The 14,612-nt window shown below is 45.8% G+C and overlaps 2 protein-coding genes across 8 annotated transcripts in view; one reads left to right on the top strand and one right to left on the bottom strand.

The window, feature by feature from the left end:
• COL26A1 (collagen type XXVI alpha 1 chain) overlaps window positions 1-9,969 on the bottom strand; it is an 80,343-nt gene extending 70,374 nt beyond the window's left edge. For 4 of the 6 annotated variants that reach the window (XM_042442825.1, XM_042442827.1, XM_042442823.1 and 1 more), the window contains exon 1: window positions 3,024-3,454. In XM_042442825.1, coding sequence (XP_042298759.1) covers window positions 3,024-3,181 — 158 coding nt within the window. In that variant the 5' untranslated portion in view covers window positions 3,182-3,454. Of the gene's footprint in view, window positions 1-3,023; window positions 3,455-8,545; window positions 8,657-9,785 lie in introns of those variants that run through there. The other 2 variants (XM_042442829.1, XM_042442828.1) reach the window with 1 other exon arrangement.
• Window positions 9,874-14,612, top strand: IFT22 (intraflagellar transport 22). 2 transcript variants are annotated; one of them, XM_042442830.1, is made up of 6 exons: window positions 9,874-10,139; window positions 10,496-10,575; window positions 11,143-11,232; window positions 12,150-12,352; window positions 13,031-13,198; window positions 14,467-14,612. In XM_042442830.1, the coding sequence occupies exons 1-5, from the start codon at window positions 10,101-10,103 to the stop codon at window positions 13,177-13,179; spliced, it is 561 nt and encodes a 186-aa protein (XP_042298764.1). In that variant the 5' UTR covers window positions 9,874-10,100; the 3' UTR covers window positions 13,180-13,198; window positions 14,467-14,612. The 2 variants fall into 2 exon arrangements, with proteins under 2 accessions (XP_042298764.1, XP_042298765.1); XM_042442831.1 differs by having other exon boundaries at window positions 9,877-10,139; window positions 13,031-13,181.

Genomic DNA, 14,612 nt, shown 5'->3' on the forward strand with positions numbered 1-14,612 from the left:
ATGATATTTTACCATGCAGTAGAGTAGTGCTACTAAATTCAAGGTATAAGATATTCAATCTGGCTGGCATAAATCTATATAGTATAAGATATGAAAGTCGGTGTGGTGCAGTGGTTTGAGTGTTGGACTATGACTCTGGAGACCAGGGTTCGATTCCCAGCTTGGCCATGAAACCCACAAGTCACATGCTCTCAGAGGATGGCAATCTCAAACCTCCTCCGAACAAATCTTGCCAAGAAAACCCAGAATTAAGGTTGCCATAAGTCGAAAACGACTTGAAGGCACACAACAACAACAATAGCATGTATTATGCACATTTTAGACCCTTCATGGTGAAGTTGGCTGCTGAATCGGATATGATGACCAACTCCGATCGATGGTTAGCTCAAAGACTGGAGGTCCAAAGAGAAAGGAGACTGAAATGGCAAAAGGTAAATGTGAGCAAATACAAAGACTTCGATAATTCAATCTTGGGCAGATGACTTCGGAACACAATTTGGCAAGGAACTTGTCAAGAAGGAGGAACTTGAAGGAACTTGCCAAGAAAACGGTATGACAGATTTGCCTTTATGAACCATAAAATGATTTGGATGCACACAACAACAACAACAACAACAACTGAAAGCGTACAAGAATATATGTAATACTCTGAGACTTTTTTTTATTGATATGAGTCCAAATGAACCAAAGTCTGTGGGTCTTTATGGCTTGAAACAATATGTAGTGTATTGAAAAGGAAACTGAGAAGACAGAAACACAGAGCACACATTTCCAATGATCATGAGACACTGAATCTCATGTTCAAAGTTAGAAGTGATATTTTACGGTGTATTGATATTTCCAATGTTTCCCAAACATTGGTCCTCCAGCTGTTTTGGACTTCAGCTCCCAAAATTCCTGACTGTTGGCCAAGGCGGCTGGGGTTGCTGGGACCTGACATCCAAAGCACCCAGAGGACCAAAGTTTGGGAATCCACTGTTAACCTAATACAACTACGTCTTCACGTTGGTGTAATGTTATACACCACAGCTACACTGAAGAAATGCAATGATACTCTGCCGGTGTATTGCAACGATGCAACATCCAAGCACTGGCAAGAATGGTCTGATGTGCATTGGGCACGTCTAATGCGTATCTGGAACTTTTGATGCATACTGGGCATTCCTGTTGTGATCTGGGACTTCCTAGCCAGGGTCGGGATACACATCATGGAACAGCCCCATGAGCATTAATACACATGGCACACTTGGCCAATGCACATTAGTCCTTCCACCCTGCTCCACCATTGTGCAAAGCACCATTACTTACTACAGGCAAATTCAGTGGTGGCTGGCGGCTCCCATGGCACCGAAGCAGTGAATCCCCTCCATGTTTTGGATAAATTTAAAGACACTATCCATGGTGCTGAACTGGGGATATCCAATATTAAAGTCTGGAGTGGATTCACAGCCCCACTGACATGGGAACCACCAGTCACCATTGGTCTAACTAAGTGATGCTGGGGGAGGACCTTTGGTTCTTCTTGGCTGATCTATTCCAAATCATCTAGTAATCCACCCACTTGATCTTGACCATTTTGCTCACCGCACAGTAGGAGACATGCTTATCTCACATGCGTATTTTACATTGAATGTGTTTCGAATCCAACAAAAAGTGCAGGAATCTAGCTTGGTTTATTCAGCCAAAGAAAAGCTACAGGAGCGCAATACTGTTATTCCGGTCAACAAAAAGCAGAGATTGAAATCCTTTTGAATTGCAGTTCCTACAAAAACACAGCCATCTTTTGTAGTCCAAATTCTCTACTGCCAACCTCACACCAGCCTCTAGTAAACCCCCAAACTATTCTGCAACCTTCTGGCATAACGCCTTCCAGGTTGTGCTGCAGCACACCTCCCATCATCTCCTATCAGCACAACTGCCTTGGAATGAAGGGAGCTGGCAATGAGAACTTGGGAGTGTTGCTTTTTGTGGCTGGCCACAATTCTCAGCATCCCTAAGCCCAGCCTGAATGGTCTCAATGGTCCTAATTGGAAGAGGACTCTTGTGGGGCGATGATGGGAATTGTTGTATAAGACCAAGATCCATCTTGGTAGTCCTAACAAGAAGAGATCCACTGTGGAACAATGAGGTGATGCATAAATCCCATTGATCCAATGGGTCGGTTCTAATGGAGACTCTCAATAGGATTTTGGTTCCCCCAGAAGTAACTTTTTCATGCTCTGCTTGTCTAAGGAGTCCGGTCATGAGAAAGAAGCAACCTGAAGGTTTGAGGTGAGGTCTGGTCCTGATCCAAAACCATCCCATTCACACACACACCAGGTTGCATCCACATGGCAGAAATCAGAATCATAGAATTAGAAGAGACCCCGAGGGCCATCCAGTCCAACCTCATTCTACCAGGCAGGACAATCAAAGCACCCCCCAAAAGATGGCTATCCAGCCTCTGTTTAAAGACCTCCAAAGGAGACTCTGGGACTACATCTTCCACTCTCATGCAACTCTTACTGTCAGGACATTTTTCCTACTGTTTAGGTGGACTCTCTTTCGCTGTAGCTTGCATTCATTGTTCGTGTCCTATTCTCTGGAGCAGCAGAAAACAAGCTTGCTCCGTCCTCACTGTAACACCCCTTCAAATACTTAAACAGGACTAACATATCACCTTACATTTCTCAATGCTGACGTTCATTTTGTTAGTTTTGGCCCAGCTTTCTAATCTATTACGGTCATCTTGAGTTTTGATCCTCTCCTCTGGCACCCCACTAGTCACTTCTCTCCAGGATGAAGAAGAGGAGCCATTGCCTTTGAGTCCAGCCGGTCAACCAGTTACTAACACTGCTAACAGTTGCAATGCCTAGCCCACATTTTACTAGCTTGTTTGGAAGAATGTCATAGGGCACCTTTTCAAAGACCCTACTGAAATCAAGATATTGTCCCAACAAAGCCTGGTGCACAGAGGAGCTTTCCCCCCAAACCTCCTGGGCTCCATCTCCACTTTCGATGCGCAAAGTTTGGCCAGGACTCACCGTCGGTTGGAGAAGCTGTTTCCTCCTCCAGACCCCCCAGTTGAAGCTTGCTCAGGGTAGTTGTGTTGCAAAGCCGAGGCCGGGAACTGGTAGAGAAAACTGGTCCCGAAAGTCCCTCCCCAAAACCAGCAGCAGCACCAAAAGAAAACCAGGGACATTGTGGCAGGAGCTTGGCAAGCCTTTGGAGAGGCAAGGATGGCTGGGACGCACCAAGTTTGGAGAGGTGACAGGGGGGACCTTGTATCCAGCCCCAGTTCTCACAAACGCATCTTCCCAGACTCCGAGGGACCTGATGGAGGGATAGTAGGGAGGATGAGGGTGCCAGGGACCCCTGGAAAAGGTGGGCAAAGGGGTCCTGGGGTGGCTCTAGTAGGGTCGGGAAAACCCCTTGCCAAAGTGGCCAAGGGAAAGTTTCGTGCGCCCTAGGCGCACGGTTGCCTTTTTCTATGCAGAGCAATGCTGGCTTTTGGGCAGCTCCCCTCCAAAAAAGGGGGCGGGAGGTGGGCGAGGGGCTCTGGATTAACCCTTGGAAGGCCTTCTGGTCTGGAAGCTGGAAGACTAAGGGAGAAACTTCGCCAAAGGAAGGAGACCTCCGGCTCCCTTTGGCTGGTCCTAGGATGGAAGAGATATGGCAGAGACTCCAAAAGCCATCCAAATCCATTCAGAAAGACACCATCCAAGCCCTCCTGACAGCTGGCCCCCCATCTATGGCCGTTTAGGAACCTGGCTACAGTGAATATGTACAGTGCTAATATAACTGAATCCAGAACAATCTGCAAAGAGAAGTTGGGAGCATGAGCTTTCCTAAATTCATTGACCCTGCTTTCTCCAAATGCGTCTGAGAAGGTTCATGCTCCCAACTTCTCTCTTTCAGTGAGTCTCAAAGGGGCTGCGAGATCCCACTGCAGACTAAATACAGACCTGTTACAGATCCTTAACTCTCTAGATCCATCACTTTAGGTGACAAATCTGTAATGATGTGACCGAGGACCTTCACAAGCTCAGCCTAGACAATGAAGAAATAAAAATAGTTAGTGTTCCCAAACTTGGGATCAAACATTGATAAATGGGGACTGCAGCCAGGAAATCAGAATATTAAGAATGGGGAGGATGGCTATGCAAGAACTAGAAAAGACCCTAAAATGCAAAGATATACAACTCAGCACAAAAGTTAGACTCTTAGACTGCATCGCATTCCCTATTACCATGGATGGATGTGAGAGCTGGACAGTTAAGAAAGAAGATAGGAGGAAAATCCATTCCTTTGAGATTATGTGGGGCTGGAGAAGAGTGCTGAAGATCTCATGGACAGCCAAAAGGATAAATGGGTCCTGGAGCAGTTCAAGCCGGAAACCTCCCTGGAAGAAGCCAAGATGACCAAACTGAGGCTGTCATACTTCGGACACATCATGAGAAGGAAGGACTCCCTGGAAAAAGAAAACAATGCTGGGAAAGGTGGAGAGAAGTAGGAAGAGAGGAAAGCCACATGCCAGATGGATGATGGACTCTATTAAGGAGGTCACTATGGGGTTTTGGGGGTTACAGGAATTAGTGCAGGGGAGGAAAGAGGATCTTGGAGATGTCTCATCTATAAGATCACCATGCACCGAGATCGACTTGAGGGCAGTTAACAACAAACAACAACAAATGACGTGACCCAACGCCCAGCAATATCAGTACTGTACTCTTGACCAACTGAAAATCACTTTGTTACTTTAGAAGCACAGAATCCTAGAGTTGGAAGAGACCCCCAAAGGCCATGCAGCCAAACCTCGGTTTTGGCTTGAAGATGCAAATCAAGAACGTTTGGAGAGAGAAGAAAAAAAGACAATCTGAGCATTCTGAGCATATTAAAGATGGCCTTCTTTTCAGGGCCTTTTTGGAGACATATCATGTAACAGTCTCCATTAATAGTAACAAGTAGGCTGTCTCTTTCCCCCCCAAGGTGGCTATCAGAACTGCCTATCTGGACCCTTTTCTCAAAACTATGTTGATAAATTGGAAGCTGCGCAATCTGGAGGGAAAGAAGCCAACAAAAATATCCATGCGCTCAATTTATCAGGCAGATTTGTTCAAGAAAAGGAACCCAGAAATATGAGCAGGCCGGTTCCTGGAAACCAGACATGGCTGTTAGCGCAACAGAAGATTATTTTTCAGTGGCGGAGGGGAAAAAAACCTACATTTTTCTAATGACCTTCGACATATTGATTATTTGCCTGGGAATCGAAGATGATGTAGATGAAGTAGGAAGATGTGAAACTGGTTTAGACAATCCTTTGACAGGATAAATCGGATCCACATTGGTTGCAGGGTTCAGGAGACTCCCAACAGCTACTGGTCCGTTTCCAGGAGGAATTCGAAGCCTTTAAAACCCTATGCAGCTTGGGTCCAGACTATCAGAGAGACCGTTTTATACAACCAAGGCTATGGCCACATTGATGAATTAATGCAGTTTGACACCACTTTAACTGTCATGGGTCAGTCCAGTGGGATTTGTAGTTTGTTGTGGCACCAACGCTCTCTGAAGACTGTAAGCCCGAGGGCAGGGAACCGTCTAACTAAAAAGATTGCATGTACAGCGCTGTGTAAATTTGCAGCGCTTCATAAATAAAGGTTAATAATAATAATAATAATAATAATAAAGGTGAAACATCTCACAAAACTACAGACCTCAGAATCCCATAGCATTGAGCCGTGGCAGTTAAAGCGGTGTCAAACTGCATTATTTCTGCAGCGCAGATGCAGACTCCGTCCATCCCAAAACGAAGGATGAACCAATAGGCAGCCGTGATCCCAAATCTGTGCTTTTTTGTAGGCTCTGAGGAAACAGACCAAGTCCGGAAAAGCTTATGCTACAACTTCTTTTGCACAGCTAGTCTCAAAGGGGCTACAATATCCCTTCACAAGCATAAAGTGGAATGATATGCATAAGTCACTAACAGAATGCTGGCTGCTATAATATTATTAATTCTAATATCCTACCTTTCCCCTGGTTAGGATTCAAGGCAGTTTACAAGAGTTAAAACAGACATGGGTCCAAAATACACTGTAGAAATAATCCAGTTTGAGATCACTTTAACTGCCCTTAGCACTAGGGAATCCTGGGAACTGTAGTCTACGGTGCCACCAGAGCTCTCTTGACAGAGAAGCCTGAATGTTTCAGAAAACTACAATTCTCAAAATCCCCCAGCATTGAGCCAGGGCAGTTGAAGTGGTCTCAGACTGGATTATTTCTGCAATGTGTTTTGGGGCATAGTTAAAAATGAACAGCATACAAAAGTTAAGTATAATTGGCCCTCGGTATCCACAGATTCTTCCTCCATAGATTCAACCACCTACGGCTTGAAAATACAGTGGACCCTTGTTATACGCTGGGGATTGGTTCCAAGATCCCCCGTGGATAACAAAATCCGTGTATGCTCAAGTCCCATTAAATATAATGACAGAGCAAAATGGTGTCCCTTATAAAAATGGAAAATCAAGGTAAATTTATACTTTTTTGGAATATTTCCAAACCGTGGATGCTTGAATCCGTGTATAAAAAATCCATGTATAAGGACCGACTGTATTCCCAAAAATATACATTCCAAAAAGCAAATCTTGATTTTGCCATTTTATATACGGGACACCATTTTATTAGGCTATTATATTTAATGGGACTTGAGCATCCGTGGATTTTAGTATCCACACTGGGTCCTGGAACCAAACCTCACCAAGGCCCCACTGTAACGAAACTATCACCAAATCTGAAACCAGTTAAAACAACAACAAAGAAATATGACAGGCATTCCCTTCTCTTTCTTGGGTTGTGAAGACCATAAGCCTCCTTTTGGACCACAGGTTGGAAGTGCTGGGATCTAATCTGAATTTTCAATAGGTTATCCATGGTGATGAACCTATTTGGGGAGGTACACACACTGACATGGAAACCAACTGCCTTCGGTCTTACTCTTACTCACTCTTAGTCTGAGCTTGGGGAAATGTCACAGTTTGGATCACAACTCCCCAAATCCCCTGTGCTAACTGAGGGTGTAGCAATGCCACAGAAATAAAGCAGTTTGACACCGCTTTAACTGCTATGGCCCCATCCAACTGGATCCTGTAGGCGAGACACCAGAGCTCCCTGACTGACCAGGTTGAATCCCTCTCATCAAACTACAAATCCCAAGATTCCACACGATGGAGCCACAATAGTTAAAGATGGGTCAAATTTGCTTTATTTCTGCAGTGTGGATACATCTACCGCCAAACATTAAGACAACCTGGAACTCCACTTGCACAACAGTCTTGCAAGGTTGGTTGCAATCGGAAAGTTTGGGGGAAGATAGTCTGTGAGATTAGGGTTCCCAGTTGATGGTTGTGTTGAATTCAGGCTTTTGTCTCTGGCCACTGGACTTTCGTGGTGCCTCGGCCACCACTGCATCCGAAATGTGTCTGAAAGCAGTTCCATTCGGCTGCCAAGTCTCCCTTCCAGCAAACCCGGCCCCCCTTCATCTGCCATCACTTCATTTCAGGCATCTAGCTTGGCTTGATTCTCTGGACCCCCCTCCGGTAACTTATTCCACATGGAGAGGGGAAGAGTTTTGCCAGAGTTTCCCTTCCTCCCCATTCCCCGGGCCCATCCCTCCCTGTTCCCTCTTTCTGCATTTCTTTCCCCACCAGCAAGGAGGGTCTCTTCTTGTGTTCATGGTCTTTGTCCAAAGCAATTGGATGCATCCTCTTCACCTCTCCAAAAAGGTACCCAGCTCAGTGGCATGTTGAAAAAGTTGCCAGATTCCCTTCTTTTTCAGTGCCTGGTATTATTTGACTCTGGAGACTAGGCTTCAATTCCCGCTCAACCAGGAATCCCACTGGTTGACCCTGGGCAGGTCACACACTCTCAGCCTCTGGCCATGGCAAACCTCCTCTGAACAAACATTGCCAAGAAAAACCCCATGACAGGTTCGCTTTAGGGTCACCATAAGAAGCTGGGATACTCCAGCTTAGCCTGGAAAATGCACATCGTCGCCCCTGAACATATGAACAGCCCAGTGCCAGTGCAGCAAAGCAGAGAAATGAAAGTGTGACAACTCCAATGGATGCAATCACAATATAAGCAAACCAGACAGTCCCAATGGGGGGCACAGGATAAAAGGGCATGTATGGGGGGCCTCCATGATTGTGCTTTGTCAGCGTATCACTTGCACACCAATGCCCTGCAATGTGATGGCATCTGGGTGGATGTGGTACTTGGAGGTTGCAGGAATGGGCTGCCCCAGGTAAACCATGAAACAGACTGCAGTGACACCAATGTTTATACTTGAGCATCTACAGTTTTTAGTATCCATGGTGGGTCCTGGCACCAAACCCCAATGGATACCAAGGGCCCAATGTAATAACAATAGTAATAATACTACACTGTATCCAATGGGACTTGAGCATCCACAGATTTTGGTATCCATAGCTGGTCCTGGAACCAAACCGCAGTGGATGCCAAAGGCCCACTTTAATAATAATAATAATAATAATAATAATAATAATACCTCATTGTATGTAATGGGACTTGAGCATCGATGCTCTGGCCATCTGGAGTTGCACAGCTGCATCAGGTACCGAATGAGAAGAGGCCACCATTTGCAGCCTGGCTCTTGTTCCTGTAAGAGAAGGAAATTGAGTATATTGGGTGTTTTTAGGCAACCTGGTTAGGAAACTCAAGGTCCACCCATGGATCACAATGCCACAGATCTCCCGCATCCAGCGCACCCTGCGCAAAAGAAACCCAATGAAGCAGGGACATCATGGGTCAGTTTCAGATTTCAGCTTCCATCTTTAACAGAAAACAGAACATGGCAGGGGCTGGGAGAGAGGAAAGCAGCCTATCCTCAGGAAGGATTGAGTGGAAACCTGCCATTCAGCTCAGGTTAAGGGACCATAGACAACCAGGAACTGAATTTGGGAAGACTGAGCCTCTAGGTGCTATTACTCCATGGAAATGGACCCTGTCAGTTGCTTTACAAAATGGGGATAGGGGAAAAAGACTATTTCCAAATGCACTGCTGGGAACTATCTACAGCCATGCCTTTGAATCTATTGATTCTTTATCCACAGATTCCACTATCTATGGCTTGGAAACATTAAGAAATATATAATTCCTAAATAGTAAACCTTGATTTTCCCATTTAATATAGTTGCTGTTGTGTGCCTTCAAGTCGTTTCCAACTTATGGAAACCCTAAAGCGACCCTATCATGCAATTTTCTTGGCAAGGTTTGTTCAGGGGAGGTTTGCCACTGCTTTCTCCTGAGGCTGAGAGAGTGTGACTTGATCAATGTCTCCTTGTGCTTTTCAGAGCCAAGCAAGGAACCAAATACTGGCTGAGGCTGAGAGCATGTGACTTGCCCAAGAAGACTTATGGCGACACTAAGGCAAACCTATCCTGGGGTTTTCTTGGCAAGATTTGTCCAGAGGAGGTTTGCCATTGCCTTCCCCTGAGGCTGAGAGTGTGACTTCTTCAAGACTTACGGCAACACTAAGGCAAACCTATCATGGACCTTTCTTGGCAATATTTGTCCAGAAAAGGGTTGCCATAGCTTTCCCCTGAGGCTGAGAGAGTGTGACTTCAAAAGACCTATGGCAACTCTAAAGCAACTCTATCCTGGGGTATATTTGGCAATACCTGTCCAGAAAAGGATTGCCATTGCCTTCCATGAGGCTGAGAGTGTGACTTGCAAAAGACCTATGGCAACTCTAAAGCAACCCTATCCTGGGGTTTATTTGGCAATACCTGTCCAGAAAAGGATTGCCATTGCCTTCCATGAGGCTGAGAGAGTGTGACTTGCAAAAGACCTCATGATAAGCAAACATTATTACAAGTGGGATTTTTCCCAGTGATTCAGCTTCTCGTGTTGAATGGCCACCTGCCCTGCTGCTGCAGCAAGCCTTCCTTGCTGCTTTCCCCGCCCCTAGCAACCGTCCCTAGCAACGGTGCGTCGCTGGGGTGGGCGGAGCCGCCCTGAGTGTGTTGCCCGCCTCCTGGGCTCTCCCCTCGGCTTGGCCTTTTACGCGAGGCCGAGGCTTGTGCGGCCTAGTCTGGAAGAGGATGCTGAAAGTGAAGATCCTCTTCGTCGGCCCCAGCGAGGTGAGTGAGCTCCCTGAAGGGGAAACAATTCCCCCAAATCTTCCTCACTGTCACATTTCATAGTTTATAGCGGTTTGATTCCACTTTGGCATGGCAACAAGGGGCTGAATGGAATGGAACAGTTTTGACAAGGAGGGGGGCATCTACACTGCAGAATTAAAGCAGTTTGGCACCACTTTGGCTGCCCTGGCTTCATCCATCCTACAAATTCCCTGGGATCTGTAGTTTGGTGAAGGCACCACTTCTTTAGAAGGCTAAAACTACAGAGCTTGGGATCCCATTGGGATGATGGGGCCGCGGCACTTAAAAGTGTTGTTGTTCGTGATAAATCTGTCTTCTGTGATCATTTCTTTCAGGCTGGAAAATCTGTCTTGGCAAACTTCTTGTCAGAAAGCACAGAAGGAATTGGTAGTTATATCCCAACGCAAGGTGTGAGGTAAGTCTGGAGGAAACCATCCTGTTGTTGTAGTCTGCCTTCAAGTCAATTCCTATTTATGGAGACCCTACGCCGGGGATTTCTTGGCAAGTCAGAGGAGGGTTGGCCATTGGCATCCTCCGAGGCTGAGAGAATGTGGACATGGTCAAAGTCACCCAGTAGGTCTGCATGGCTGAGCCAGGATTTGAACCCTGGTCTCCAGAGTCATAGTCGAATGCTCACACTATTACACTGCCCAGCCATCCTGCCAGAGCCAAAATGTGGATGATAGTCTCATCGAACCCATCGGCGGCTCTGGTTAATTCTTTGCCTTGAAACATGGAATGATTTTTAAAATGCCTGCCTCATAACTGAGGCTACGAACTCTGGCGCAGAGCAATCTAGTGCGCAGGTAACATGTGCAGCCATAAGATGTGTACGCCAGATGTTGACCGCAGCAAAAAAGGGGTAGGCAGTGGGAAACTGGAGCCATTCACATTGGGCTGAGTGGGTGGAACGTCCCTTTTATCCAAAAGGACACTTGTCTGTCTTTGTATATACAAACATGCCTGTTTCAAACCATTTTAGGATTCTTGAATATGAGAAGCCACAGATGAATGAGAACAGCAAAGGATCGGAGTGTCGGTTTGAGCTGTGGGATTGTGGAGGCGATCAAAAGTAAGTACTCTTTTACCAGACTCACCAACTCTCTTAGTATTGGCTCAGACTCGACACCAGGCCAAACTGCAATGAAAGGAGACGGACTATGGTTTGGTGTGATGTCTCAAAGCCAGACGCTCAGAGGCAGTGGTATTACAAACCTTGGTTTGTACTATGGTTTGGTTCGACAACTGCCTAGTCTATTGCTTTGCCTTCTGTTGCTACGTCATGGAGGAAAGGATGCAACGGCCGGAGATTATCTCACGAAGCTCCCCTCCTGATGCCGTTGCGGCTTTTTAAACACCCCAAACAATAGCGATTCTTTTCACATTACCACCCAGTTGCGAACCAATAACAGGTTGGCTATGGATCTTACCGCACTATCGTTCTGAGATATCTGAGATTAAGTACATAAGTATAGAATCATAGAATCAGAGAGTTGGAAGAGACCACAGGGGCCATCCAAGTAGTCTTGCCTGTATTGGGAACGGAGTCCCTGCAGTCAAACAGGTGTAAATCCCCTTCTGTCTGAATTGCCCCAGAATGATCTATCGCACATACTTCAATAATGGCTAAATGAGGGATTGGCAGCTATTCGTGGGAGTTTCTCATTCCTTAAAAGCAGCAACAGAAGCACACTACAGGATACCTAGCCACAGTGTGGTGCGAAAAGATCCGTCAATTAGGTTCAATCCCCCTTCTGTTCCACTATTTAAGAACCATGTGATGATCTCTTAGGGAAAGGCCTAGGCCAAAAATAGCTAGGGAGGGGAACTGTTGCAAAAATGCCCTTACAGGCCATTTAGGAAATGTTTTATTAACTGGTTTTTTAAAATCCTTGGATGCCCCAGGGGCCACAAAAATAGCCCTGGGGGCCACATTTTGCCTACAGTCTAAGCTAGGCCTTTCCAACCATGGTGTTGTTGCGCTTCCAGGTTCGAGACTTGCTGGCCAGCTCTGATGAAGGATTCCCATGGGGTTGTCATCATCTTCAACCCAGACGTGCCCAGCCATGTGAAGGAAATTGAGATGTGGCACTCCTGCTTCATCCAACAGCCACAGTTGCTGGACAGCCAGTGTCTGCTCATTGCCCATCACAAGCCTGGCTCTTCAGGAGACACGGGGAATCTCAACTTGCGTAAGGCCACCAACCTCACTTCCTAGCTGTTACGTATCGCTGCTGTTGTAGTAGTGTGCTGTCAAGTCATTTCTGACCTATGGCAACCCTGTTACGGGACTTCCTTGGAAAGCTTTGTTCAGAGGTTTGCCATTGCTTTCTTCAGAGGCTGAGAGTATGGGACTTGCCCAAGGTCCCTCAGTGGCTTCCATGGGCCGAGCTGGGAATCGAACCCTGGCTTCAAGAGTCATAGCTGAACTCTCAAACTGTGGCCTGTTCCAGACTGCCAAAATAAAGCTGCTTTGGGTCTCTTTGGAGATATGCTATTTAAATGATGCATGGGTCCTAAGAGTCCGGAGATCGTGTCAAAGCCACACTCCATTCCTAAGCACTGGAGGGCAGCTTTGGTGCAGCTTCCGGATTCTTAGGATGCATGCATCATTTAAACAGTATACCTATAAAGAGACCCGAAGCAGCTTTATTTTGGCAGTCTGTAACAGGCCCATGTGTAACATATTCACTTTGCCTATTTTAATGTTCACTTTTTGTATGGTTTTAACTGTATCACTTTTTTAAACTGCCTTTGGACCCAATTTTGTGAGGAAGGCAGGATAGAAATCAATTATTACAACAATTGTATGTTTGGTGCGCTATCCAAAAGTACTTCAATGTCGATGATGTTCTTCTTCAACTTCAAAGCTTCCCCGCTGGACAAGCTGCAGCTGATACACTCCTCCCTCGAAGAAGACCCTGAGGACGTCCGGATGGAGTTTGTAAAGTACCTCAAGAACATTACCAACTTGGTGAATGAGAACCGAGACCGAGAGGAGATGTCCCTCATCACTTAAAAGTAGGAGAAATGTTGTGGTAAGGGGGAAAAAGGCACTTAGAAACCTACCAGGATGGAACAGGGAACCAAGGGTGATCTCTGTTTCTCTTCTGCAGTGAATTCATCATGCCCAGGCAACAGTGTGCAATTTTACTACAGGTTGAATATCCCTTATCTAGAAATCCAATTGTGCACATGGATGGCTGAGACAGCAACACCTTTGATAGTTCAGTGTACACAAACATTGTTTCATGCACAAAATTATTTAAAATGTTGTGTATAAAATTACCCTCAGGTTTGGTGTATAAGATGTACATGAAACATAAATGAACTTCAGGTTTGGACTTGGGTCTCCTCTCCAAGATCTCATTATGTATATGCAAATGTTCCAAATCCCAAAGCACTTCTGGTCCTATACATTTCGGATAAGGGGTACTCAACTCAATGTTTTGTTTGGAGTGTAGGAATAATGGAATTGGCTTGGCTCTGTCAGATCTGCAGGATATGTATCCTATTTGCTGTATTCAAGATGATGTAAAATAGTTCCTCTTCAGCCAGGCTGGGCAAAGTGGCTTGGCTCTGTCAGATCTCTAGGATATATATCCTATTTTCTGTTGTGTTCGAGAAGATGATGTGGTCCCTCTGCAGCAGGGCTGCGCAAAGTAGGTCACTTTGACCCAGGGGGGTCAAAGCAAATTTTCTGCCTCCAAATGCATGAGAGCATTTTCACCAGGTTCTCACATCAGGGCATTTTAGGCCCAGGAAAGGTCGTTTTTTAAGCCAGAGGTAAACTAAAAGTAACTTCCCTAAAGGTCTTTGAGGGCACATACGTGTACACACACACACACACACACACACACACATATAGTGGGTCTTTTTTGTGGTGGTTTGGGTCTCCTAGTGGCTAATGTGGCCCCAAATCCTTCCACAGTTGCAGTCCAAGGTGTGGATAGGAAGCCTTCAGCCCTTTGGAGGTTGTGGAACCACAGTTCTCTGTGTTCCTCACCATTAACTGAGCTGGCTGAGGATGCTGGGAGTTGCATTTCAGTAACAACTTGAGGGCCACACAGTTCCTGTCCCTGGACTAAGGCCTAAATCCAATAGCTAGTCCCAGTTTAAGCATGCCCATTCATTGAAAGGGAAGTCAATTGTAAAGAAGTATCATTAATGCAATGGGTCTAGTCTACCTGGGATTAACAAGTCCCTTTCGGACTAAGGCCCCACATGGTTTCAGATGATCATGCAACCCCCAGAGAGTGAATGTAGACTGCCCTTCTAAAAATCCTTTTTTGCCATTTGTTTTCAGGTTTCTGTTTCGACCACTTCACTGGCGACGGAAGGGCTGCCCTCTCAGTTTGTCCTGGTGCTTCCCTATCGAATAAAACTGAAGCTGAATGTCTGTTCCTTTTGGCTATTGGCAAGTGTAAATAAAATACAACTTTTTCCCCACCA

The sequence above is a fragment of the Sceloporus undulatus genome, chromosome 11 (genome assembly GCF_019175285.1).
Source record: "Sceloporus undulatus isolate JIND9_A2432 ecotype Alabama chromosome 11, SceUnd_v1.1, whole genome shotgun sequence".
Taxonomy (NCBI): domain Eukaryota; kingdom Metazoa; phylum Chordata; class Lepidosauria; order Squamata; family Phrynosomatidae; genus Sceloporus; species Sceloporus undulatus.

What these genes read in the sequence shown, in the direction of transcription:
- IFT22 (XM_042442830.1), top strand. Translation starts at nt 10,101, where the DNA reads ATGCTGAAAGTGAAGATCCTCTTCGTCGGCCCCAGCGAG. An exon ending in ATCCCAACGCAAGGTGTGAG is followed by an intron (nt 10,576 to 11,142) that starts GTAAGTCTGGAG and finishes AAACCATTTTAG; the next exon opens with GATTCTTGAATATGAGAAGC. An exon ending in CACGGGGAATCTCAACTTGC is followed by an intron (nt 12,353 to 13,030) that starts GTAAGGCCACCA and finishes TCAACTTCAAAG; the next exon opens with CTTCCCCGCTGGACAAGCTG.